Source organism: Apodemus sylvaticus, chromosome 5, assembly GCF_947179515.1.
Source record: "Apodemus sylvaticus chromosome 5, mApoSyl1.1, whole genome shotgun sequence".
Lineage (NCBI taxonomy): Eukaryota > Metazoa > Chordata > Mammalia > Rodentia > Muridae > Apodemus > Apodemus sylvaticus.
Window position 1 is genome coordinate 135102968 of NC_067476.1, and position 20622 is coordinate 135123589.

Consider the following 20622-nt stretch of genomic DNA (forward strand, 5'->3'; position numbering starts at 1 on the left):
TCTGACATGCAAAGGCTTTATCACACTGATTGCATTCATAGGGTTTCTCTCCTGTATGTGTTCTTTTATGTATTCGGAGACCACTTTGACATGCAAAGCCTTTACCACATTGGTTACATTCATAAGGTTTCTCTCCTGTATGAATTCTTTTATGCCTTTGAAGAGAATTGTGACGTGCAAAGTCTTTACCACATTGGTTACATTCATAGGGTTTCTCACCAGTATGTATCATTTTATGTCTCAGGAGATGACTATTTCCTGCAAATGCTTTACCACATTGGTCACATTCAAAGGGTTTCTCTCCAGTATGTGTTCTTCGATGTTTTCTAAGAGAGCTGTGATATACAAAGGTTTTACCACATTGATTGCATTCATAAGGTTTTTCTCCTGTATGTGTTCTTTTATGATATTGCAGTCCACTTTGACATCCAAGGACTTTAACACTTTGATTATACTCATGAGTTTTCTCTCCTGTATGTATTCCTTTATGTATTTGGAGACCACCTTGACATGCAAAAGCTTTACCACATTGGTTACATTTGTAACGTTTCTCTCCTTTATGCCTTTGAAGATATCTGTGAGATACAAAGTCTTTACCACATTGGTTATACTCATAGGTTTTCTCTCCAGCAAGTGTTGTTTTATGTATTTGGAGACTACTGTGATATGCAAAGTCTTCACAATGTTGGCCACCTTCACAGGGTTTCTCTCTAGCACATATTCTTTCTTTTCTTTGGTTATGACTCTGAAATGCAAAGGCTTTATCACATTGAATAAACTCAGAGGGTTGCTCTTCAGTATGACTTCTTTCATGCCTGCAAAGACAGTTGGCACATGTGAAAGCTTTCCAATATTCAAAACACAGATGAATCTTTTCATCTGTGAGAATAAGTTTTACAATTTGGACTAATTGTCAAGAACAACCTGATCTTAATGTATTATCTCTTTGTTTACAATCAAGAAGTTCCCCTTCATTGTGGGTTCTTTTGCATTTTTGAAGATACATGGGATGGGAAGGACCCTGATGGAATGGTTCACATTTATAGCACTTTTTGCTATGAGTTTGTTCACATATTTGAAGAGAACAGAAGAATTCAGAGCTTTTCTACACTGATTGCAGTCATAAACATGACTATTGTGTTAGTAATACCACATTTGCAAAGTGAACTAAGGCAAACAGAAAAATTTCAACAATTATCTCAACAAGTATTCATAGCTATTTTCTACAGTGTGATTTTGTAGATACCCCAATAAAGTTGGAAAACTATTTATAAACTTGTAGCACATTTAGAAAGTCTATTCAAACTGGAAAGTACTACATATCTTCAAATTGTGCTGGAATACAAGAGGTTTGTTGTTTCTTTCAATATTTCAATGTTCACATGGCTTATACCTATTGTAACATATGACATCCCTATTAAAAGGAGAATAACAAGTAAAAGGATTCCACTTTGCATTCACAGTTTGATCTTTTTTTCTTCATACAGATGTGGTATAGGGATTAAGGTTTCCTCACATCAACTTTCTTGATTATCTAAACTACTAATCTCATTAAAGTTGGCAATGATTAGCACCAGCTTTAGTATAGACTATTTCCTCTTTTTTTGTTTTGTTTTTTGTTTGTTTGGTTGGTTTTTGTATTTGGTTTTTTTGATACAGGGTTTCTCTATATAGCCCTGGCTGTCCTGGAGCTCACTCTGTAGACTAGGCTGGCCTCGAACTCAGAAATCTGCCTGCCTCTGCCTCCCAGAGTGCTGGGATTACAGGCGTGCGCCACCACACCTCCCAGCAGACTATTTCCTTATTAGAAGGTTTTGGAAATATACCTACTCAATGTGTATACCTTGCAATGTCTAAATGATAGTAGATTGAATAGTTCTATAGCATAATTCTATTGGGCTATGATTCAAATGGTAAGGTCTGTTAAAGCATTGTTTCCTTGTCTTTGTACTTAAGAGGAATGCCTGGCAAACAAAGATAAGATACCTGACACTGACATACAAGGTTCTGTGATAATTTAGTAAACACCCATAACAGTAAACAGTGCTTTTTTTTTTTTTTTTTTTTTTTTACCCCATTGCCTTTTTGAAAACCTGCAGGACATATTAAAATTCTTCCAAGGCATATTTTTATCAGTTTGCACATGAAAATTACCTTCCACGTCTTCTAGTACTTTGAAAATGTTCTTCAATATTATGGTCTTCCCAAATGTTGCCTAAAATACAGTACCAGAGATTGTATGTTATACTATTGGAAATTAGGCAAAATTTAAGTTACTATCTTCGGTGAACTTTGCAACCATGCCTGATTCATTCACCTCATTTTTCCTCATTCTCAACTGAAATTACAAGACCAAGTAACAAGAAGAAAGACATGGTTGTACTGACATTTTAAAAAGTGAAAGGAAATTCACTGCCTTACCTATAGCAGCAAGATTCCCATAGGTCTCCAGCATCACATCTTTGTAGAGACTCTTCTGAGAAGGATACAGCAAAGCCCACTCTTCTTGAGTGAAGTTCACATGCACATCTTCATAGGTGACTATACCCTAAAATACCCGTACATGTGTACATAAGAAAACATATTACTGAGAACACTGTAAGTGTATACTTTATTGACAATATAATCATGTAATTCTGGTAATTCTTACACTTATTTCCTGACACTAATGCTCTAATGTATTTTAGAAGGCATTTTAGAAGGAAACTGAATAATGAATAAGCTTGACCTCTGTCATTTCTTACACCCCTTGAATAGGATAAAGTCTTCCAAGAAAAATGGCAATTAAGAGACAGAAAGACACAGAAGCAAACAGGTCAACCGTACTGAGCACTTATCATATGAATTATATGAATAACTACTAACTGAAAAATGATGAGCATCCTGGCTATAGTCACTCATATCTTTAACCCACTAGTGAGGAGGCAAAGCCAGGTGTATGTCACTGAACTGGATGGCAGCCTGGTCTATGCCTTGAGGTGCAGGAGATAAACAGGTACATATTAAGATGCTAACTCCTCAAAATTCAAAGGTCTTCACTGAAATTCCTACAAGAAGAATTACATATTCACTCCAGGTCTGTATTCATCTTTCAAACACCTCAAATGACCCAGTTTCAGTAGTAAAATTAATAAGATCATAATAAAAGGGAATGCCTATTTAAACATTTATACATGGACAGATGAAAACACTAGCAATTAGCAATATAAATATTGATCATGAATTAGAAACATAGGGCAGGAGAGGAGGCTCACCAGAGGTATTGCCTGCATTGGAGTGAATTGGCAATATTTACTTGGAGGATCACAACTATCTCTTATGCCAAGTTCAGAAATTCTTAGGCGATCTTCTGCCTACAGCGAGCATCAGGCACTCATGATGTACATATTTGTACATACAGGGAAAATATTCTTAGGCATTCAAAAAATTTATAACACACCCACAGATAGTAATAATGCCACATACCTGCAAACCAATGGAACATCCATGTAGTTTTAATGACATGAATACATGACATCATGAGAAATATATCCTCTGTCAAGTTTCAAAATTCAAGTGTGGATAAAGTTCACATACCAACATATGATTGCATGTACATAACCCACATTCCAAGCCCATCAGCTAACAATATAAAAACAAAACAAGCCAAGAATTTTGCTCCAGGTTAAATCACAGCACTGGAGAGACTCACTAAATTCAAGTGCTGCCTGGTCTGCAAACCTACTTTCAGGACAGCCAGAGCCACAAAGGAATACTTGGTCTTCAAAATCAAAAACATAAACAAAACTAAAAATATAAAAATGTCAGGCTAGCAAAATACCTTAGCACTGAATAACAACAGCTTCTACTGTACCTTATGGGAATTATGGATAGAGTCTGTAATGGTAAGGATATGACAGCAGAAGAAAGAAGCTGACTGCTGAGTTTGAACCACAACACAGTAGTCATAAAGAACAGGAAACAGGTTGAGTGTAATGAGTACATTGTGGTCACTATAAGTTCATGGTCACACTCTCATAAAAACATATTTAATCTAAATTCAATAATCCTTTGTGTCTATAACAGCCCCTACAGTGTTCAAATGTCCAAAGACTCCTTTAACACTCAAAGCAACCTCGTGACTGCCGCATCTTATAAAATCAGAAAACAAATAATATCTTTCAAAAATACAATGGCACAAACAACCCTTTCCATTCCAATATGGAGGAATGTGTACATTGGACCAAGGTAAGGAACCCAACAGAGCGAACAGTAAATCCTGTAACTGGGTCTCAGACACTTGGGATTTCAGTTTCAAAGTGCTTACATGGCTCTATCCCTGCAACTTCTCCTACATCTCTCAGTTTCTCTTTATGCATCTCTCCATGGCAGATTCTCATACTATAGGTATCTCAACATATTGTGGTCTCAAAAATGGAACTAGGTATCATCCATAGACCTTCATGCAACGAACTCTCACTGTATCCTTACTAGGGTCCTGACTCTGCCAAACAGAGAAGGCTGGAATAGTGCTGAACTGAAAATAGAAAGGAAGAATCCATGAGGGAAGATCCATGTATCTTCCTAGTTTCCAGAACCAGCACAATATGGGTGAGCCTGTGAAGTTTGGCTTCTAAAATGGGGTGGACACTGCCACACATGGACTATAGTTGTAGCAGGTTTTACATGAAGTTCCTACCTGGGACTAGGAATCACATTGCCCACTTCTTCCAATAATTGAAGGCTGAGCAGAAGGGACTGTTACACTAATGGCACCTTCTTATGCTTCCAATCTAATGCAATGGGCTTCCCTTTAATGGTGATAATGTCCTTGAAAATTCCTGCCCTTTTCAGTACTGACTGCTGCCATCTGAAACTACCTAGTGTGTGTTTCTCTATAAACCACAGACTTTGCATTTCCTTCTATACCACTTGTTGCTCTTTTTTTCCACCATCATCCTGAATAAAGGAAGGAAATAAACATCCCCTTCATCTGGGAAAATAGTCCCAGATTCAATATTACAACGAAGAAATCAGACAAATATCCTCCAGTTTTGCCTTACTCGGTTCCTCAGGGCATGGGCAGAGTAAGAAACATTTGTGGCCAAAATACAACCTGTGATTTCTAGCTAAAATTTTCATAGGATCTATTTCCCACTGAATTTCTATGACATCAATTTCCTCTGTCTGCATTAGTCTTAATTAGTCTAATCTTCCTAAGTCCTACAGAACAGCAGATGAAGGCACATGTTCAGATTTCTATGCCTTTGGCCATCTCAAATCTCGTCATTTCCATATAATGCTAAAAGAAAATAGTCCCAGGTTTTGTCAGGCATCACAATCCCTTTGCATGTACTACTTTTCATTCTAACTTGCTATTCAGGTAATGAACAATTTCTCTGGATGCTTCTATCAGATCTCAGTCCATCATTTTGAGGGCTTAAGACAGAAACTGAAGCTGGAAAATAAAGGCAAAAACCATGGACCAGCGCTGTTTCTTCACTCGCTCTCCGGCTTGGTCACTGTCCCAGGTTCAGCTCTCCCAGCCAGCCCAGGGCCCTTGCTTAGGGACATTGCCACCTTCAGTGGAAGTGCCTTCCCATATCAATCATCAATCAACACAATTTCTCAAAGATGCAGCAATCAGCCATTATGATGGGGGCAGACAATCAATTGAGCCTCCCTCAGATCTATATGTTCTAAAATGTTGTGAACTGAAGCTAATTAGAACAGAGTTAAAAATAATATATGACACTGTTTTAATAACTCCAAACCAATGTGTTAACCACACCAATCATTTAAGAAATAAAAACACAGCCAGGCAGTGGTGGCGCATGCCTTTAATCTCAGCACTTAGGAGGCAGAGGCAGGCAGATTTCTGAGTTCCAGGCCAACCTGGTCTACAGAGTGAGTTCCAGGACAGCCAGGGCTACACAGAGAAACCCTATCTCAAAAAAAACAAAAAACAAAAACAAAAACAAAAAAAAAACAAAAAAAAAAAACAAAAAAAACAAAAAAAAACAAATAACAAAAATAAAAACAAAAAGAAATAAAACCACAAACATCTATGACTACAAAAACAGGAAAGCACAGATTTGGTAATAAATGAGGAGAGGCATGTCATTAGGATCAACAAGAGAAAACTAAAACTGTTTTTCTACAGAAAGTCTCCAAAAAACAAAAACTTAAGGAACTCATAATATAATAAATTTTCAAATGACAAAAGTTGATGAATATCAGTTATTATTAGATTATACTTAAAATCATATAGCATACAAGGCACCACTGATTAAATTAGACACAAAGACAGACCTATAAATACAACCCAGCCCTTTAAACAAGAACTACGGTACCATAGTCACAATCAAATTCAAAGAAATCACTGGCCATTACTAACCCTGTAGCACTCTCCTTTGCTAATAATAGAATATGGACTGGGGAAAAAGTGGGGGCACTCTTCCCACTGGAAAGATTTGCTTAAAGCGTACAAATATTTCAATATAGGAGAAAATAATATTGGCTATATAAATTGACCTATAATATAATCACAACAAACCTAGATGCCTAGACACTAGCTTAGGAACACAATCAGTAACAGCCAAGAGAATGTCACCAACAGAACTAAGCTACCCTCCCACAGCAAATCTTGAATAGTCCAACAAGGGTTGCACAGGCACACCAGGACACTCCAGAGTTTCAAGTTGCAACTAGGAAATGGTTACCCTTGTCATGGCCTGCTAAAATGCCAAGCCCATGAATAAGAACCCACATTTCAAATAATTCTAACCATTTAGAGCCTGCGTCTGTGGTTCCTCCACAGAGGGGCTTAGTTAGATCAGCATAGTAATGTGTGTTTTATTCTGCATTATGCAGAAATCTACTAGTTGAGATAGTTTGTTTTGGGATAGGAAATGAAATTGCCTCTCAATGACAGAAATGCCCAAGCCTGCTTTGTATTTTGACTTTTTTTTAAATTTGGATTCCAAATCTAGAAAACTATCAAAAGGGGGATAGAAAATTGATATAAATACCATCAGGCCTGTTAGAACAGCAATGGGAACCAGCCTAACACACACTAGGAAATAAGTGCAATGTTAATAGATACCCAAAGGGCTTGGGTAGTTCTGTCTGGCCCGGGAGTTGCTATGTCAAAACATCCATCTGCCTATTCTCCCAATACTGGGATTAAAGACATGCATCACTGCCCCGCACCCAGTTAATGTTCCTTTCATTAAAAGGGGAATAAGATATTCTGAGTACAAGAGAAGGAAGGTTAGATCCTAAACACAGAACGATCTATAGCACCTACTGCACAAGTTCACTGTAGCAGTATCTGAAACCTAGAAAAACACAGGATGATTCTTCAACCTTGTAGATAAGGTTGAAAACCAAGTTTGAGATTTAAAAAAAAAAAAAATTACATCAAGTATTTACTAAAAGATACCAGCATAGACTTTAATATCTGAAGTAAAAATAAACTCCTTTCAAAACTGTCCATGAAGCTGTCTCCTTGTGTTGCTCTCATCAGGTCTGTATGGTTAACGCTGGCCCTCTGGCCCTCATGTGAGCCACAGTCCATGCTCACGGACTCTCACTTGGAAGGTTTTAGAAGGTTTCTTTTGAAAACTGTACAAGATCATATGAATAGCTCCACTCTATTTAAACCTAATCTCTGACTTCAGAACTGAGTACTCTCTCAGTAAAATAAGGGTCATTCTAGCCAGGCCTCATGGCTACAGAGAAACCCTGTCTTAAAAAAAAAAAAGTAAGAAAGAAAGAAAAGAAAGAAAAGAAAGAAAAGAAAAGAAAGAAAAAAAGAAAAGAGAAAAGAAAAGAAAAGAAAAGAAAGAAAGAAAGAAAGAAAGAAAGAAAGAAAGAAAGAAAGAAAGAAAGAAAGAAAAAGAAAAAGAAAGTCATTGTTCAAAGATGACCTTCCCAGGGGGATTTCTGAGTTCGAGGCCAGCCTGGTCTACAGAATGAATTCCAGGACAGCCAGGGCTATACAGAGAAACCGTGTATTTATAACGCAAAACACAAAAACAAAACAAAACCTGTAGAGGACAAGCATGGTAACCTTTGCTCCGTGCCTTGCCTACCCCATTGAGCAGCAGCAAAACCTTGCTTCCATGGCATCACTTTGGTAAAGTGTTGTAAAAGGTATTCCTTAAGAGGGAGTGCTAGGAAGGCCAAGCAAGGCCAAGACCTGGCATTCTAAATAGAGGGGAGCATTGTTGGCTGGCAGAAGACAGTATCTGTCCCCACCATATTTCTACCTGCCTCTGAAGGTGGTTTTATAAACTGTTCCTCAGGCTGTTTTCGTCTATAGAAATAAGAAGAGCTTAGGTCCTTGGGAGAACAGATGTGGCTGTTCTATACTGGAGGTAAGGTCTAATATTGGTTTAGCATGTGCTGACATGAGAATAGTTGACTACGGTATTACTGAAGACAGGCTGAGTGGAGAAACTGTGTGTGGGAGTGTTGTTTGCTGACAGTGAGGCAGGGAGGAAAAAGGTACCAGGCATGTCAGAGGTAGGTGTCTCCCTTTGGTTCCTCAGCTGTAGGATCTGGCGGAGCAAAACCTTACCTTCTTCCCAGGTATCATTGAATGCACAACATTTTGGGGCACAAGTTGAAGCTTCTTCATCCCACAGCTTGCACTTAAAATAGTACTGGGCCAGGTGGTGGAAGGCCGTGCTCTCCTCTGCTCCATTGTCTCCCCACAGGACTAGATCTTGGATGTATTTGATGTAACACTGGGCAGCTTGCTCTGACTCTGTCAACTGTTGATGAAGTGTGGCCAGCTTCGCCAAAACCATTTTCTCCACATCTCCCACAGCATATGTTCTCCAATAACACTTTTTGGCTTCCACTAGTTGAGTTCCTCATAACATTTTGCTAAGGCAACCAGCATAAGAGAATCATTGGGACAAAGCTGGTGGGCTTGTCTATATTAAGAAACGCACTAAAATGGCATTTCAAGGATTTTGTAGCCCTGCCCAAGGCCATACCAAGCTCTGTAGTCTCTCTCTCCTGTTGACCTCAATGGCATGTCGGTAAGCCTGGATAGATGTGATTTTCATTGTACTCATGCCCCATCAGTGTCCAGGCCCCAAGGTACCTAGGATTCAACTTTAGGGCTCTCTGGAAAGACAAAGCTGCTTTTTCATGCTGGGAGCCTAAGTGGTAATAACTGCCATTACACAGCATGTTTCCACTTGGTATTTATCAATTTCACAGATGTTATGTGCCAGGTAACTTAATTCAGACTTCATGCCTCTGACATACAGAAGATTGGAGAATGTGTCCATATTTTCCATTTCCTGTGAGGATCTTGTTTCCTCAGCTCATGAAAACAGAAAGGGCTTCATCGATCTCTCTGATATTGTGAGAGGCAACTGCAATCTGGGAAACAAAGTACGAGCTCTTGGGAAAGCCCACACCAATGAGAAATGTTGATGCTTCTGCAGGGCCTCCTCTATCAGCTGTAATTCTGTGTATATATGAGCCAGGAAGAACTCTTTCATCCAGAAGTCAGGCAAAGACAGGAACCTCAGCATCTCTTTATCTGTGATCAGATTACACAGCTCCAACCAGGCTCCCCAATGTAAAGGCTTGAGTAGCCGCCACAATCACAACAATGGCCTCTTTCACTAAGTCCAGTTTCCGAAGCACCCCACCCCATACAGGTCCATCAAGTCCCCGAGCTTGATGCTTCCTGCTGAGTTCCACTCTCAGTTCTCTCCGAGGGCCTTGGTTTTGATTTGTCCTTTTTCTACGGGTCCTAGGCTATCAACTGTTTTGTCATCCTTCTTGGTTCCAGATAGGTATCTGGAATACATGTACAGGAAATAGACTTTCTTGCTATTGCAACCATGAAGGAAATGTGCTGCCTGGTCATAACATCAAAGTAGGCTTTGGCCAGGGTATAAGTATCCACATCCTGTGCGTCCTCCTCTGTAAGAGGCTGCTGAGACTGCAGCTCCGACAAAGGCAAGGCCGACAGAGAGAAGGCCAACTCTGCAGACCATTTGCTGCTGTGCAGCAGGCCCCGCTCCCAAGTAAGGGCCGCGATGGACAGCAGCTGCTTTTTAATTTCCCGCAAGTCTGAGAAATCCGTGATAGTGGACATGACCACTGTGGCGGACACTGCCAAGACTACTGAAGAATTCGCAGCCATTTTCCTCCCCTGACTTTTTTTAAACTGATGGACGGTGCAGCATGTCTCCACGTTTCCATGGCTGTGTGTTGCAAAACTTTATATAATGTGTGGTTTCAATTCAGCTTGAAAAATAATCTCACTCGATGTAGCAGTACATATGTACATTATATGTAACATTAGCATTTCTGCTCTGAAACCTTGATACTGCAACGGATGTGCTAGTTACTGTGTGTGGTTTAAACTTTTTTCTTTCTCCCTTTTCTGGTTGTGTGCTTCCTTTTACAACAATCTTCTAGAAACAGTTCTGAGAATTACTGTTCTATGCTTGTAATGCAGGTGTACTTAGGAAGTATGCAAAATATTCATTTTAATGAAAGAAATAGCTAATTAAAATTTAATACTAACTATGGGAAAAGGGTCCATTGTGTAAAACACAGTTTATCTTTGGATTCCTTGTTGTCTTTGGTTTTACAAAGTAGCTTGTATTTTCAGTATTTTCTACATAATATGGTGTACTGGCTAGTTTTGTGTGTCAACTTGACACAGGCTACGGTTATCACAGAGAAAGGTGCTTCAGTTGGGGAAGTGCCTCCATGAGATCCAGCTGTGGGGCATTTTCTCAATTAGTGATCAAGGGGGGAGGGCCCATTGTGGACGGTGCCATCCCTGGGCTGGTTGTCTTGGGTTATATAAGAGAGCAAGCTGAGCAAGCCAGGGGAAGCAAGCCGGTAAGAAACATCCCTCCATGGCCTCTGCATCAGCTCCTGCTTCCTGACCTGCTTGAGTTCCAGACCTGACCTCCTTTGGTGATGAACAGCAGTGTGGAAGAGCTGAATAAACCCTTTCCTCTTTGTGTAGGAATAGAAACTCTGACTAGGACAAATGGTAAAAAGTAAAGCGATTACAATGCAGCAATAAAATGGGTAAATTTTCAAAAAAAAATCAAACAAAACAAACAACCAACCAACCTGAAAGAACAAGAAAAAACAAACCCTTAAAGGCAAGTGTATGAAGGTGAGAGAGGGCCTTCAAGAGGACATGGAGAAAGGCGGGGATGTCAATTAAACAACAGAAAGACCAAGAGATGCCATAAATACAGCAAGAAGAACAGGCAAACAGTTGAAGAAAACACAACTGTGTTTTCATGACATTAAAATAGAAATAGAAAAAGAAAGCACAAACTAGAGGTTCTCCCTGCCCGCTAGCCTCTGAAGCGCCATCATTTCTATTCATTCTCCTAGCCCTCTGGGCTTCTCTCCTGTCTTCTCCCATACCTGATCCTGCTCCTCTTTCTCCCTCTGCCACTCCTCTCCCACTGATGTCTGTCTGTCTGTCTGTCTGTCTGTCTGTCTCTCTCTCTCTCTCTCTCTCTCTCTCTCTCTGTCTGTCTGTCTCTCTCTAACTCCTTTGATTATTTTGTTCCACCTTCTAAGTGGAATTTAAGCATCTTCACTTGGGCCTTCCTTCTTCTTAAACTTCATATTGTCTGTGCATTGTATTATGGGTATTCTGTAACATGCATGTCCTTCTGGGTCTGTATTAATTTGCTCAGGATGATATTTGAGTTCCACGCATTTTCCTGCAAAATTCATAATGTCATGTTTTTAATAGCTGAAAGTCCCAGACACCCAGTACTGAGAAGCATCCAGGATTCAAAGGGATGACCTAAGCTGAAATGTTCAACAGTGGAGAGATGAAACCTGAAGAGACCACCTCTAGTAGACAGACAGGGCCCCCAGTGGAGGAATAAGGCCATCCACCTATCTTCAGAATTTTTGACCCAGAATTGTTCCTGTCTAAGAGAAATGCAGGGACAAAAATAGAGCAGATGTTGAAGGAAAGGCCATTCAGTGACCAACCCAACTTGGGATCCATCCCGTAGGCTGGCACTAAAGCCGGATGCTATTAATGATGCCATGTTGTGCTTTCAGACAGGAGTCTAGCATGGCTGTCCTCTGATAGCCTCTAACAGCAATTGACTAAGACAGATGCAGATACTCACAAGCCAACCATTTGACTGAGATGGGGGCCAAAATGTAAGAATTAGGGGAAGGATTGGAAAGCTGAAGGTAATGACAACCCCGCAGGAAGAACAACAGTATCAACTAACCTGGAACCCTCAGAGCTCCAAGAGACTAAGCCACCAACCAAAGAGCATACATGGGCTGGTCTGTGGCCCCAGGCATATGTAGCAGAGGACTGCCTGATCTGGCTTTAGTAGGAGAGTATAGGTCTAATCCTGTAGACTTGATGCCCCAAGGAGGGTGGGTGCTGGGAAGGATTAAGTGGGGGTGGGAGGCTTGGTAATGGGACAGGGGGTAAAGGCTAGGGGGAAGACCACCCTCTCAGAGGCAAAGGGAGGAGATGTGAAGAACTCTGGTAGGGTGTATAAGAAAGGGGGCAACATTTGAAATTTAAACAAATAAAATAATTTAATACAAGGAAAAAAAATAAAGCACAAAGTGAGGGAATCCTGTATGACTGCAAAAAGGAACTACAGGGTCAAGGTTCACCCATAGAATAGAGATGGAAGAGAGAATCTCAGACAATAAAAGGAAATGATACACAGGACAAAGATATTTTAAATACAAAAATTCTAAAAATTTATAAGAGGAACATGGATTCCAAGGCTATAAGTTATGTGAGAAAACTCATAATTCTCAATAGTATTTTGAAGAAATAGTATGCACACTGGCACAGTATGACATCTGTACTTTCTGTAATGGGGTCTGGAGTCTCTGAAAAGAACAATAGCAGTGTACTCATATGTACAAAAAATAAATAAAAAATAAAACCTAAGGAAACTACACTAGGAAAAGTGTGAACTTGACCAATGCTACCTGAGATTATACATATATACAAATTAAATAAATTCAGACTTCATGACTCCTTTAAAAATTTCTCAAAGTGACCCTTAAACTGTTATATTTCTGATCTTTCACCTACTACTGATCTGTCTTCCAAACAGAGCAGCTCCATGATCTAAAGCTCTCTGTAAATGGCAGTGATCACAAAGGTGGGCTTTGACTGCAGCCTCTCATGACCGCTGGTGATTTCAGGCAAAACTAGCCCCACCGAAGCTCCCACACAGAACAATATTGAATAATTTAGTGTCTGCTTCCGGCTACACGGATTATGTCTCAAGATTTGTGATGTGTCCCCTCCACCTACCCAGTGCCATGCACATCTCAGAAACTTCTGCATTTTAGAAACCCCCTTTATACCCTGGAATTGAATTTCTGTGAATCATGCCATCGTGACTGGAAGTAGTGGAAAGGTTAAAGTATTCTGATGAAATTTTGCTGAAGGCTGTCCCTATTACCACCTTTCTTCTAATCTCTAAACTATTTATGAAATTTGGTGCACAAAACTGAATATGGGAGGTTCAGAAACTCTAGAAACCAGACCTTTAGTTTTCCAATCTGTCTTCCTATTGTACACCAAAAGCAAGGCCTATGTGTATACACTGGATAATGACATTATAAGTACCACAGATTCCCACCAATAGGGCTCTAGGAATTCACTGAGGAAGGGTCAGAGGCCAAGGGCTTTTGCTCAGATCACACACTACATTGACTAACAGAACCACAGTCTGACTAATTGCTCATCTCAGTCTCAGCAGATGAGACTCTGATAGCCCAACAGACATGTCCTTCTGGCCTGGCGATGGTGACCCCCATATTCACCATGGCATGGCTTGTAGTCTTCCTCACAGACTGCTACAGAAGCATCTGAGGAGAATCCTGGAAAGAATCTGCAAAATACCTTCCACTGGTGATCCTGATTCTTAGGCCTTCCCAGAGTCCCTCATTAGCCTGAAAAACTCAGCTGGGCCTCAGGTCAATATAGCATCTCCTCTATTGGGGGAATCAGAGAGCAAATGCCTCAGGCAGCTGAAGCTTTCCTAGATCTGCCCTTCCACCCTAGGTGCAGACAGAGCCCCAGTCTCGGAAGATAGTATTTAATAGAATGTTCTAGTCTCCCACAGCACTTCGTTTCTGTTTACCAGTCACAGGGTGCTGCGTTTGCCTATTCCATTACACGTACAATGTCCAGCAGCCAAACTGCAGTCATATTCAAACAGTAACAGAGTGAAAAAGAAAAGTGCCAATGAATTTTAAAGCAAGGGGCTGTTAATAAGAAGTGAATGGGAAAAGAGAAATAAAATAGGAAAGAACATGACTGCTCCTGGGTTTATTATGTATAAAAGAGAGAATATAGCCAGATCCAGGAACATCTGGGAAAGTACAAAGTAGACATGACCATGAGCCATGTGGAGACAGGGAGGAGGGAAGAAACAGGATCCAGACAGAGAGATCAGCATGATTCCTCAGAGATGAAAAAGACCAGGTAACCAAATGGTTGGATTACATAAGGAATGGCAACTGAGAGAAGGGCAGCCTACCCCTGGGCTAGAGGGTGAGGGAGGCCAGCCAATGTGATGTAATAGGTAGGGGCTGAGGTCTGCTGAGAGAACCTGACAGCCAGGTTTGCTTTGATTTGGTAAACAGGCCACGCAATCATCTGTCCCAGGGTTTCAGACTTAATAGAAGGAAAAAAGGAGAATGAAATGATCTAATTATCTCTCAAAAATTATTTGTAGCCGAGCGGTAATGATACACACCTTTAACCCCAGCACTTGGGAGGCAGAGGCAGGCGGATACAGAGTGAGTTCCAGGACAGCCAGGGCTACACAGAGATACCATGTCTCAGAAGAAAACAAAAAACAGAAAACAAAAACAAAAAAAATTACTTGTAAAAGAAACACACTTTATGGTCCAGTATTCTTTAGGGACTAAACATATGTACTAGAGCACACCAAGTGTTACATTTTTTTTCTCTCACCTTGTGTATTTTCTAACAGGAAAAACAACATTCCTTTTAGGTATACAATACCAGTTTGCCTAGATCTTGTGTTGCTTGAACTAGTATAAATATAGACATTTGGTTTCAAAAAATAAGTTCATTTCCTCATCCAGGTTTGTGGTTGCCCAGCTCTGGGAACCTCCTGGATGGCCAGTTTGGACTTTCACTGACTGTCTAACATTGATGACCTGACTGCTTAGCGCTATGACCAACACCGTGAAAGCAGAGGCCTTACCTTCCTTCTTCCCCCTCCTTTTCTGTGCTGTGATTACACCAGATTCAAAGTTGGTCAGAGAACACAGTGCTCACACAGGTCCCTCTTTGTAATCTCCTCACTGCAATCCAGGGAGGTTGGAGGACATTCACTCACTGGTCTCTTTTTCAGACAGACCAGTCACAGCCCTGTCTGAAAGGACTTGAAAGCCTGTCTTCTAAGCACTGGGCAGCAGAGGCAGGATCAGGTGTTCAAAGTAAGTCTTAACTACATAGCAAAAGGAAAGGCTGATCTATAGGAGATGTTGCTCTAAACAGACACAAATACAAAACATCTTTAGAAAAAGGAATGAAATTGTTAATGAATGGGAAACATTGGAGAATCAAAAAGATCAGGACAGCAACACATAAAGGAAATGAAATTTAAAAGTAATACCAACAACTGACTTTGTAAAAAAGATAAATATAATTGAAAGAACACATAGGTATAATGACTTTGAAAAAGAGCACACCCTTCTTTGGTAGAGGGAATAGCAGGAACAACATAGCGTTTGACCCTGTCCATATGTGTAATGTCAGCTGCTGAGAACTCTAACCTCAAGCACAGCCAACATGTGTTTCAAATTTCTGAGCTGACTTAACTGTGACACACACACACCCCACTGAAACAGAAATCCAATACTGACTCCTTCCAGCTAACATACCCATTTTCTACACCCACAAATTTGGTCTGTTTTTATTCACTTGAGTATTAATGAGGGTTCTCTAGAGCCACAGAACTTATGGAATGTCTTTATAGTTCAGCAGATTATTAGAATGACCTACAATCTGCACTCCCAACTAACCAAACAATGGACAATTTTCAGTGGGAAGTCTAAGAATCTAGTAGTTGCTCAGTCCCACGACTGTAGGTGGCCCAGCTTGTCTTATGTATAAGCTGAAATCCTAAAGAAGTAGGTTCCATCAGATGCAGGTACAAGGAAGAAAAGGGCCTGCCTTTTTTCTCTGGTCCTTATGTAGGCTTCCAGGAGAACACGTGACCTAGATTATAGGTGTGTACCACCAAGCCTGGAAGTAGAACTTCCTTTGTCCCAGGCTGGCCTTAAACTCAGAGATCTGCTTGCCAGTCTCCTGGGATTAAAGGTGTGCAATACCTTGCATGGGATTAAGCTTTTCATGGCTACTATGCCTGTAGGTCTGGATCAAAAGCCTGTGTCATCCCATGTCAAGATCTGTGTCAGAAGCCCGTGTCTTCCAGTCTCAGATCATAGGTGTGCGCTCCTTTTCTGTATTGTAGTTTCTTCCAGATGTAGTCAAGCTGACAAACAGGCATAGCCACCACAACAGGCATAAATTAATACATGCTGGGAAATTACAAAGCCATTCACCCTGTCTGAACTAGGTCCCTTTTCATAATTGTGATGCCCAAAGCTGACTCCTTTGAGCTGTGATAAGCATTTGCTTATCCTGTTTCATCTGACAGTATGTACAGTAAACTGTTCCTCCTGTTCTAGTCTGAAGGCAGAAGACATGCTCCGCTGGCAAAACCCTTTACCTGTAACAGTTCATTACATGACTCAAATGAGGAATTGTAAAACAGTTTTGGGACAGTCTTTTATCTCAATAATTTAGGAATTTTCATCAACAAAAAAGAAAAAAGCATTGCCTGCTCCAGCATGAGACTGAGATCAAAGGTACCTGAGTCAACATAGCTTGTCTTAGAAACATTTCTATAGGGCTGGAGAGACTGACTGCTCTTCCAAAGGTCCTGAGTTCAAATCCCAGCAACCACATGGTGGCTCATAACCATCCATGAGATCTGATGCCCTCTTCTGGTGTGCTTGTAGACAGCTACAGCATACTTACATATAATAATAAATAATTTTTTTAAAAAAAAGAAAGAAACATTTCTATAACAGGAAAGAAGATCCTAAAATTTTTTGTTTGTTTGTTTTTTGTTTGTTTGTTTTTCAAGACAGGGTTTCTCTGTGTAGTCCTGGCTGTCCTGGAACTCACTCTGTAGACCAGGTTGGCCTTGAACTCAGAAATCCTCCTGCCTCTGCCTCCCAAGTGCTGGGATTACAGGCGTGTACCACCACTGCCCCGGGCGAAGATCCTAGAATTAGGGAAGAATCACTCCACAAAGGATTACAAGGTTAATTAAGAAACATCTTGCCAGGTGGTGGTGGCGCACGCCTTTAATCCCAGCACTTGGGATGCAGAGGTAGGCAGATTTCTGTGTTCCAGGCCCAGCCTGGCTAAAGAGTTCCAGGATAGCCAGGACTACACAGAGAAACCCTGTCTCAAAATACAAAAACAAAAACAAACAACATCTTTGTAATGACAGCATGCATTCAGCTCCAGCTAATGTTCAGAGAAGAAACAGTCAAGAACAGATTTTACATTCCACATATGCTGTCTCCCTTAAGTCTCTTTTAGGTTCAGGCCCCAGGTTCTGTTTTAAATAATTTAAATATGGACTAGAAGCTGCAAGTCCCACAGGTGGAGATTTACACAGAAAGATATAACCAGAATTATTTCTTAAGTACACCAGTGCCCTGAAACAGCAGGTCACTCTTCAGTGATGGGGTCCTGAGTTCGAGGTGCCAGAAGATGAGAAGACAAGAAAAGTAGAAGGAAGAAAGTATCAAAGCCAGGGTAGGGATGTTCTGGGCAGGCTCTGTCTTATGACAAGTAGGCTTCAAGGGAAAATGGAATGAAACGGGAGATTTCTGTGAAGTCAGCACAAAATACCATACAATGGGGAAAACACCAAAAGGTTCTTAATAAAATGCCACACAAGAGGAACACGGACCATCTTTAAAACATTACTGACCAAGCTCACACTGGACTCAAGACTGATAACCACAGCCTGTGGTAGGAACAGTTGGGATATCAGGATCTGAAGCACCACCCCCGAAGGCCTGGCCCCAGACTACTACCAGCTCTCCCCAGCACCTTCCTTGCTTTAGAGAAGCTCTATTTTATTCTTAATACTTCAGGGCCTTAGGGGAAAGCTCCTAGAGCCTATGCCCCAGGCTGTTACTGCCTCTGGAGATTGAGAAGGAGTTACGCCATTATCCATAGAATAGGACCTCATAGAAAAGCCTTGCTTGATCAGGCCAGTCCTCAACACAACAGTGTTTTTCCTTTTTAGAGTTATCACCCAGTGTAGTCTTGACCATGTGGCAAAACTATGCTTTTCTCAAGAAGAAAAACCAGGCCTTAATGTTGGTTGTGACTCTATATCGCCCCCTTGAGGAGCTTGTTAGAGACCTGTTCTTTATATCAGAGAGGGCCTAGTTAGTGATTGCAAACCAGATTTGCCTCCTTTTTTATGGTTTGGAGACAAACATCTGGACAATCCTGGCACACAAATACATGTATACTAGCATCATAATATCTGCGGGGTGTTTTAGAGGCCGTCCTCCCTCAGCGACATTCTACTTGCTGTCACTGTAAGTTTTGGTAAATCCTTACATCATCAATTTTACTCTTCTAAATCACAGTTTATTACTGGAGTGCTACCCAACGGTAGAGAGCCTTATTGAGGTGCCAAGCCACCTGTCAGGAACTTGACATCGACCAATATTTAGTTCCTCTCTCAGCCTTTGAGTGGGAACTCCTGTGTCAGCCATAATGCCCTCCAGCTAAGGTGGAGTGCTCAGACCAAGGTGAAGTCTATTGTTCTTCAAGGACCTGCAGTTTCCAGAGAAACTCTAGCCACCTGTGGAGCAACTGAACTGCTGAGATGCTTCCAGCTTTGGGGGGAAGGGTTTTCCCCTATGTATTTGGAGTTCTTCATTAAACTTTGAGACCTTGAATAGCAGGTGTTGTCTTGGTCTCCGTCTCTTTTTGCCGCCTTCCCATACATCCCCAGCTTCCCTTCCAGGTAACCTGTTCGATGTAACTGCGGGCAGTTACACCCAACACATGAGATGCCTTTTACAGACTCCACCAAATTAATATGAAACAGATCTCACACCTACATATTAAGGGACTAAATGCTAAGGCCAGAACTTCCTGAAGATTACAGGGAAACTAGGGCTCTCCGGATCTGGCTTCTTGCCAAGTGTATTTCTGCACAGAAGCCCTTTGCCCAAATGCTTGCTGCAGATGCAGTCACCCTAGTGAGGTTATTCAGAGGCCACCTCCGGGTCCAGGGAAAGAACAGGACCACAGGGACCTTCATGTGTCGCTGTTTCAGTCTGGCTGCTGTTTACCACCGAGCCCCAGGGACCAGACACCACACCAGCTCCCTCTGCTCGGCCGCCTGCTCTTTCCTTTTGTGGGACATGGCCCTGCACTTACCATGTCGGAACCTCCGCGCTTGCCTGAGCTCCCCTCACAGCACCCAGCACGGGCACACAGATGACAACAAACAGAAACTCTCCAGACTGTTGTACTTCAGCGAGGAACTGGCAGGAAAGCTCCGGAAAAGCCCGCCTTCTCCTCTGATTGGCAGGACCGCATAGATGTGCTGATTGGCTAGGGAGTCTTGAGTGACATATGCATGGGTTAGAGTGAGCTGAAGGGACACAGTGGCAGAGTTCCAGGCACAGGCTGCCAGTCAGAAGCCAGTCGTTCTGCAGATTTGCGGAACTTTGCATTTCAGTACGACTTGTGTCTGTTTTCCCACCCAGGTCCGGGGAGGATCCACAACTCCAGCTTCTGGATGTTCGGCTTCCTGCTTCTCCCCTTTGTGGGCAGTGACCCTGCGCTGCCTTGCTGCAACTTTGGAACTGTCCTGAGCTCCAATCACGGCACTCAGTAGGCACTTCCCCTTTCTTCTTCTGCATTCAAAGTTCCCAGCTTGAATGCTGGGGACCACTCCAGTTGGATATCACAGGGGTCCCAGGGATGAGGGTCCTTGAAGGCTAGGTGGGTAAGGATTCCGCAGTCACAAACAGAACAAACACAGAGACAGTTTGAATCTGAGTGTATTTTTCAGCTCTTAAGCAAGGATTTTTATACATAATGAAGCAAGTATTACAACTTTTAGAAGATGTGTTTAGTAGAGCAACACAGATAGGACAGATGATATCGTTGTTATTTGGTACACTAAAGCACAAAATCATCCAAAGCTAATGGCATAGTCCCAAGAGCAGGTTAATAAATTGTTATGGTCAGTTATTATTCAACATCTATGTTATGGTCAGTTATTATCTAACATCTAGTACCTAAGTTTTTGTGAATCCTCAAGGTGTAAATTTAATCTATTTTAATTATTTTTTATTTAAGGCTCTCTTTACTATATACCAAAGCCCACTTCTGATGACACACATATAGCCATCCGAAACTTTGTCGTTGGGAAAGTTTTTATCTATCATAATACTATTTTGTAACATTGTAAATGATTTATGAAGTAAATCTCTGGTTTTCCCAGAGATAAGGTCATGGCTAGT

At 41.3% G+C, this 20622-nt stretch overlaps 2 protein-coding genes and 1 pseudogene across 3 annotated transcripts in view; 1 reads left to right on the forward strand and 2 right to left on the reverse strand.

The window, feature by feature from the left end:
- LOC127684951 (zinc finger protein 260-like) overlaps window positions 1-20622 on the forward strand; it is a 145664-nt gene that overhangs the window by 35751 nt on the left and 89291 nt on the right. The gene's annotated exons all lie outside the window — the stretch shown is intronic.
- Window positions 164-19629, reverse strand: LOC127686034 (zinc finger protein 844-like). Of its 2 annotated transcripts, none has more exons than XM_052183849.1 (3): window positions 19529-19629; window positions 2422-2548; window positions 164-815 (listed from the first exon to the last, which is right to left on the reverse strand). In XM_052183849.1, the coding sequence occupies exons 1-3, from the start codon at window positions 19529-19531 to the stop codon at window positions 241-243; spliced, it is 705 nt and encodes a 234-aa protein (XP_052039809.1). In that variant the 5' UTR covers window positions 19532-19629; the 3' UTR covers window positions 164-240. The 2 variants fall into 2 exon arrangements, with proteins under 2 accessions (XP_052039809.1, XP_052039808.1); XM_052183848.1 differs by lacking the exon at window positions 19529-19629 and adding an exon at window positions 16372-16530.
- On the reverse strand, window positions 8408-10156 carry LOC127686030 (cell division cycle protein 23 homolog; annotated as a pseudogene).

What these genes read in the sequence shown, in the direction of transcription:
- LOC127686034 (XM_052183848.1), bottom strand. Translation starts at nt 16,395, where the DNA reads ATGAAAAGCTTAATCCCATGCAAG. An exon ending in AAAGCTTAATCCCATGCAAG is followed by an intron (nt 2,549 to 16,371) that starts GTATTGCACACC and finishes CGGGTATTTTAG; the next exon opens with GGTATAGTCACCTATGAAGA. An exon ending in TGGGAATCTTGCTGCTATAG is followed by an intron (nt 816 to 2,421) that starts GTAAGGCAGTGA and finishes CTGTCTTTGCAG; the next exon opens with GCATGAAAGAAGTCATACTG.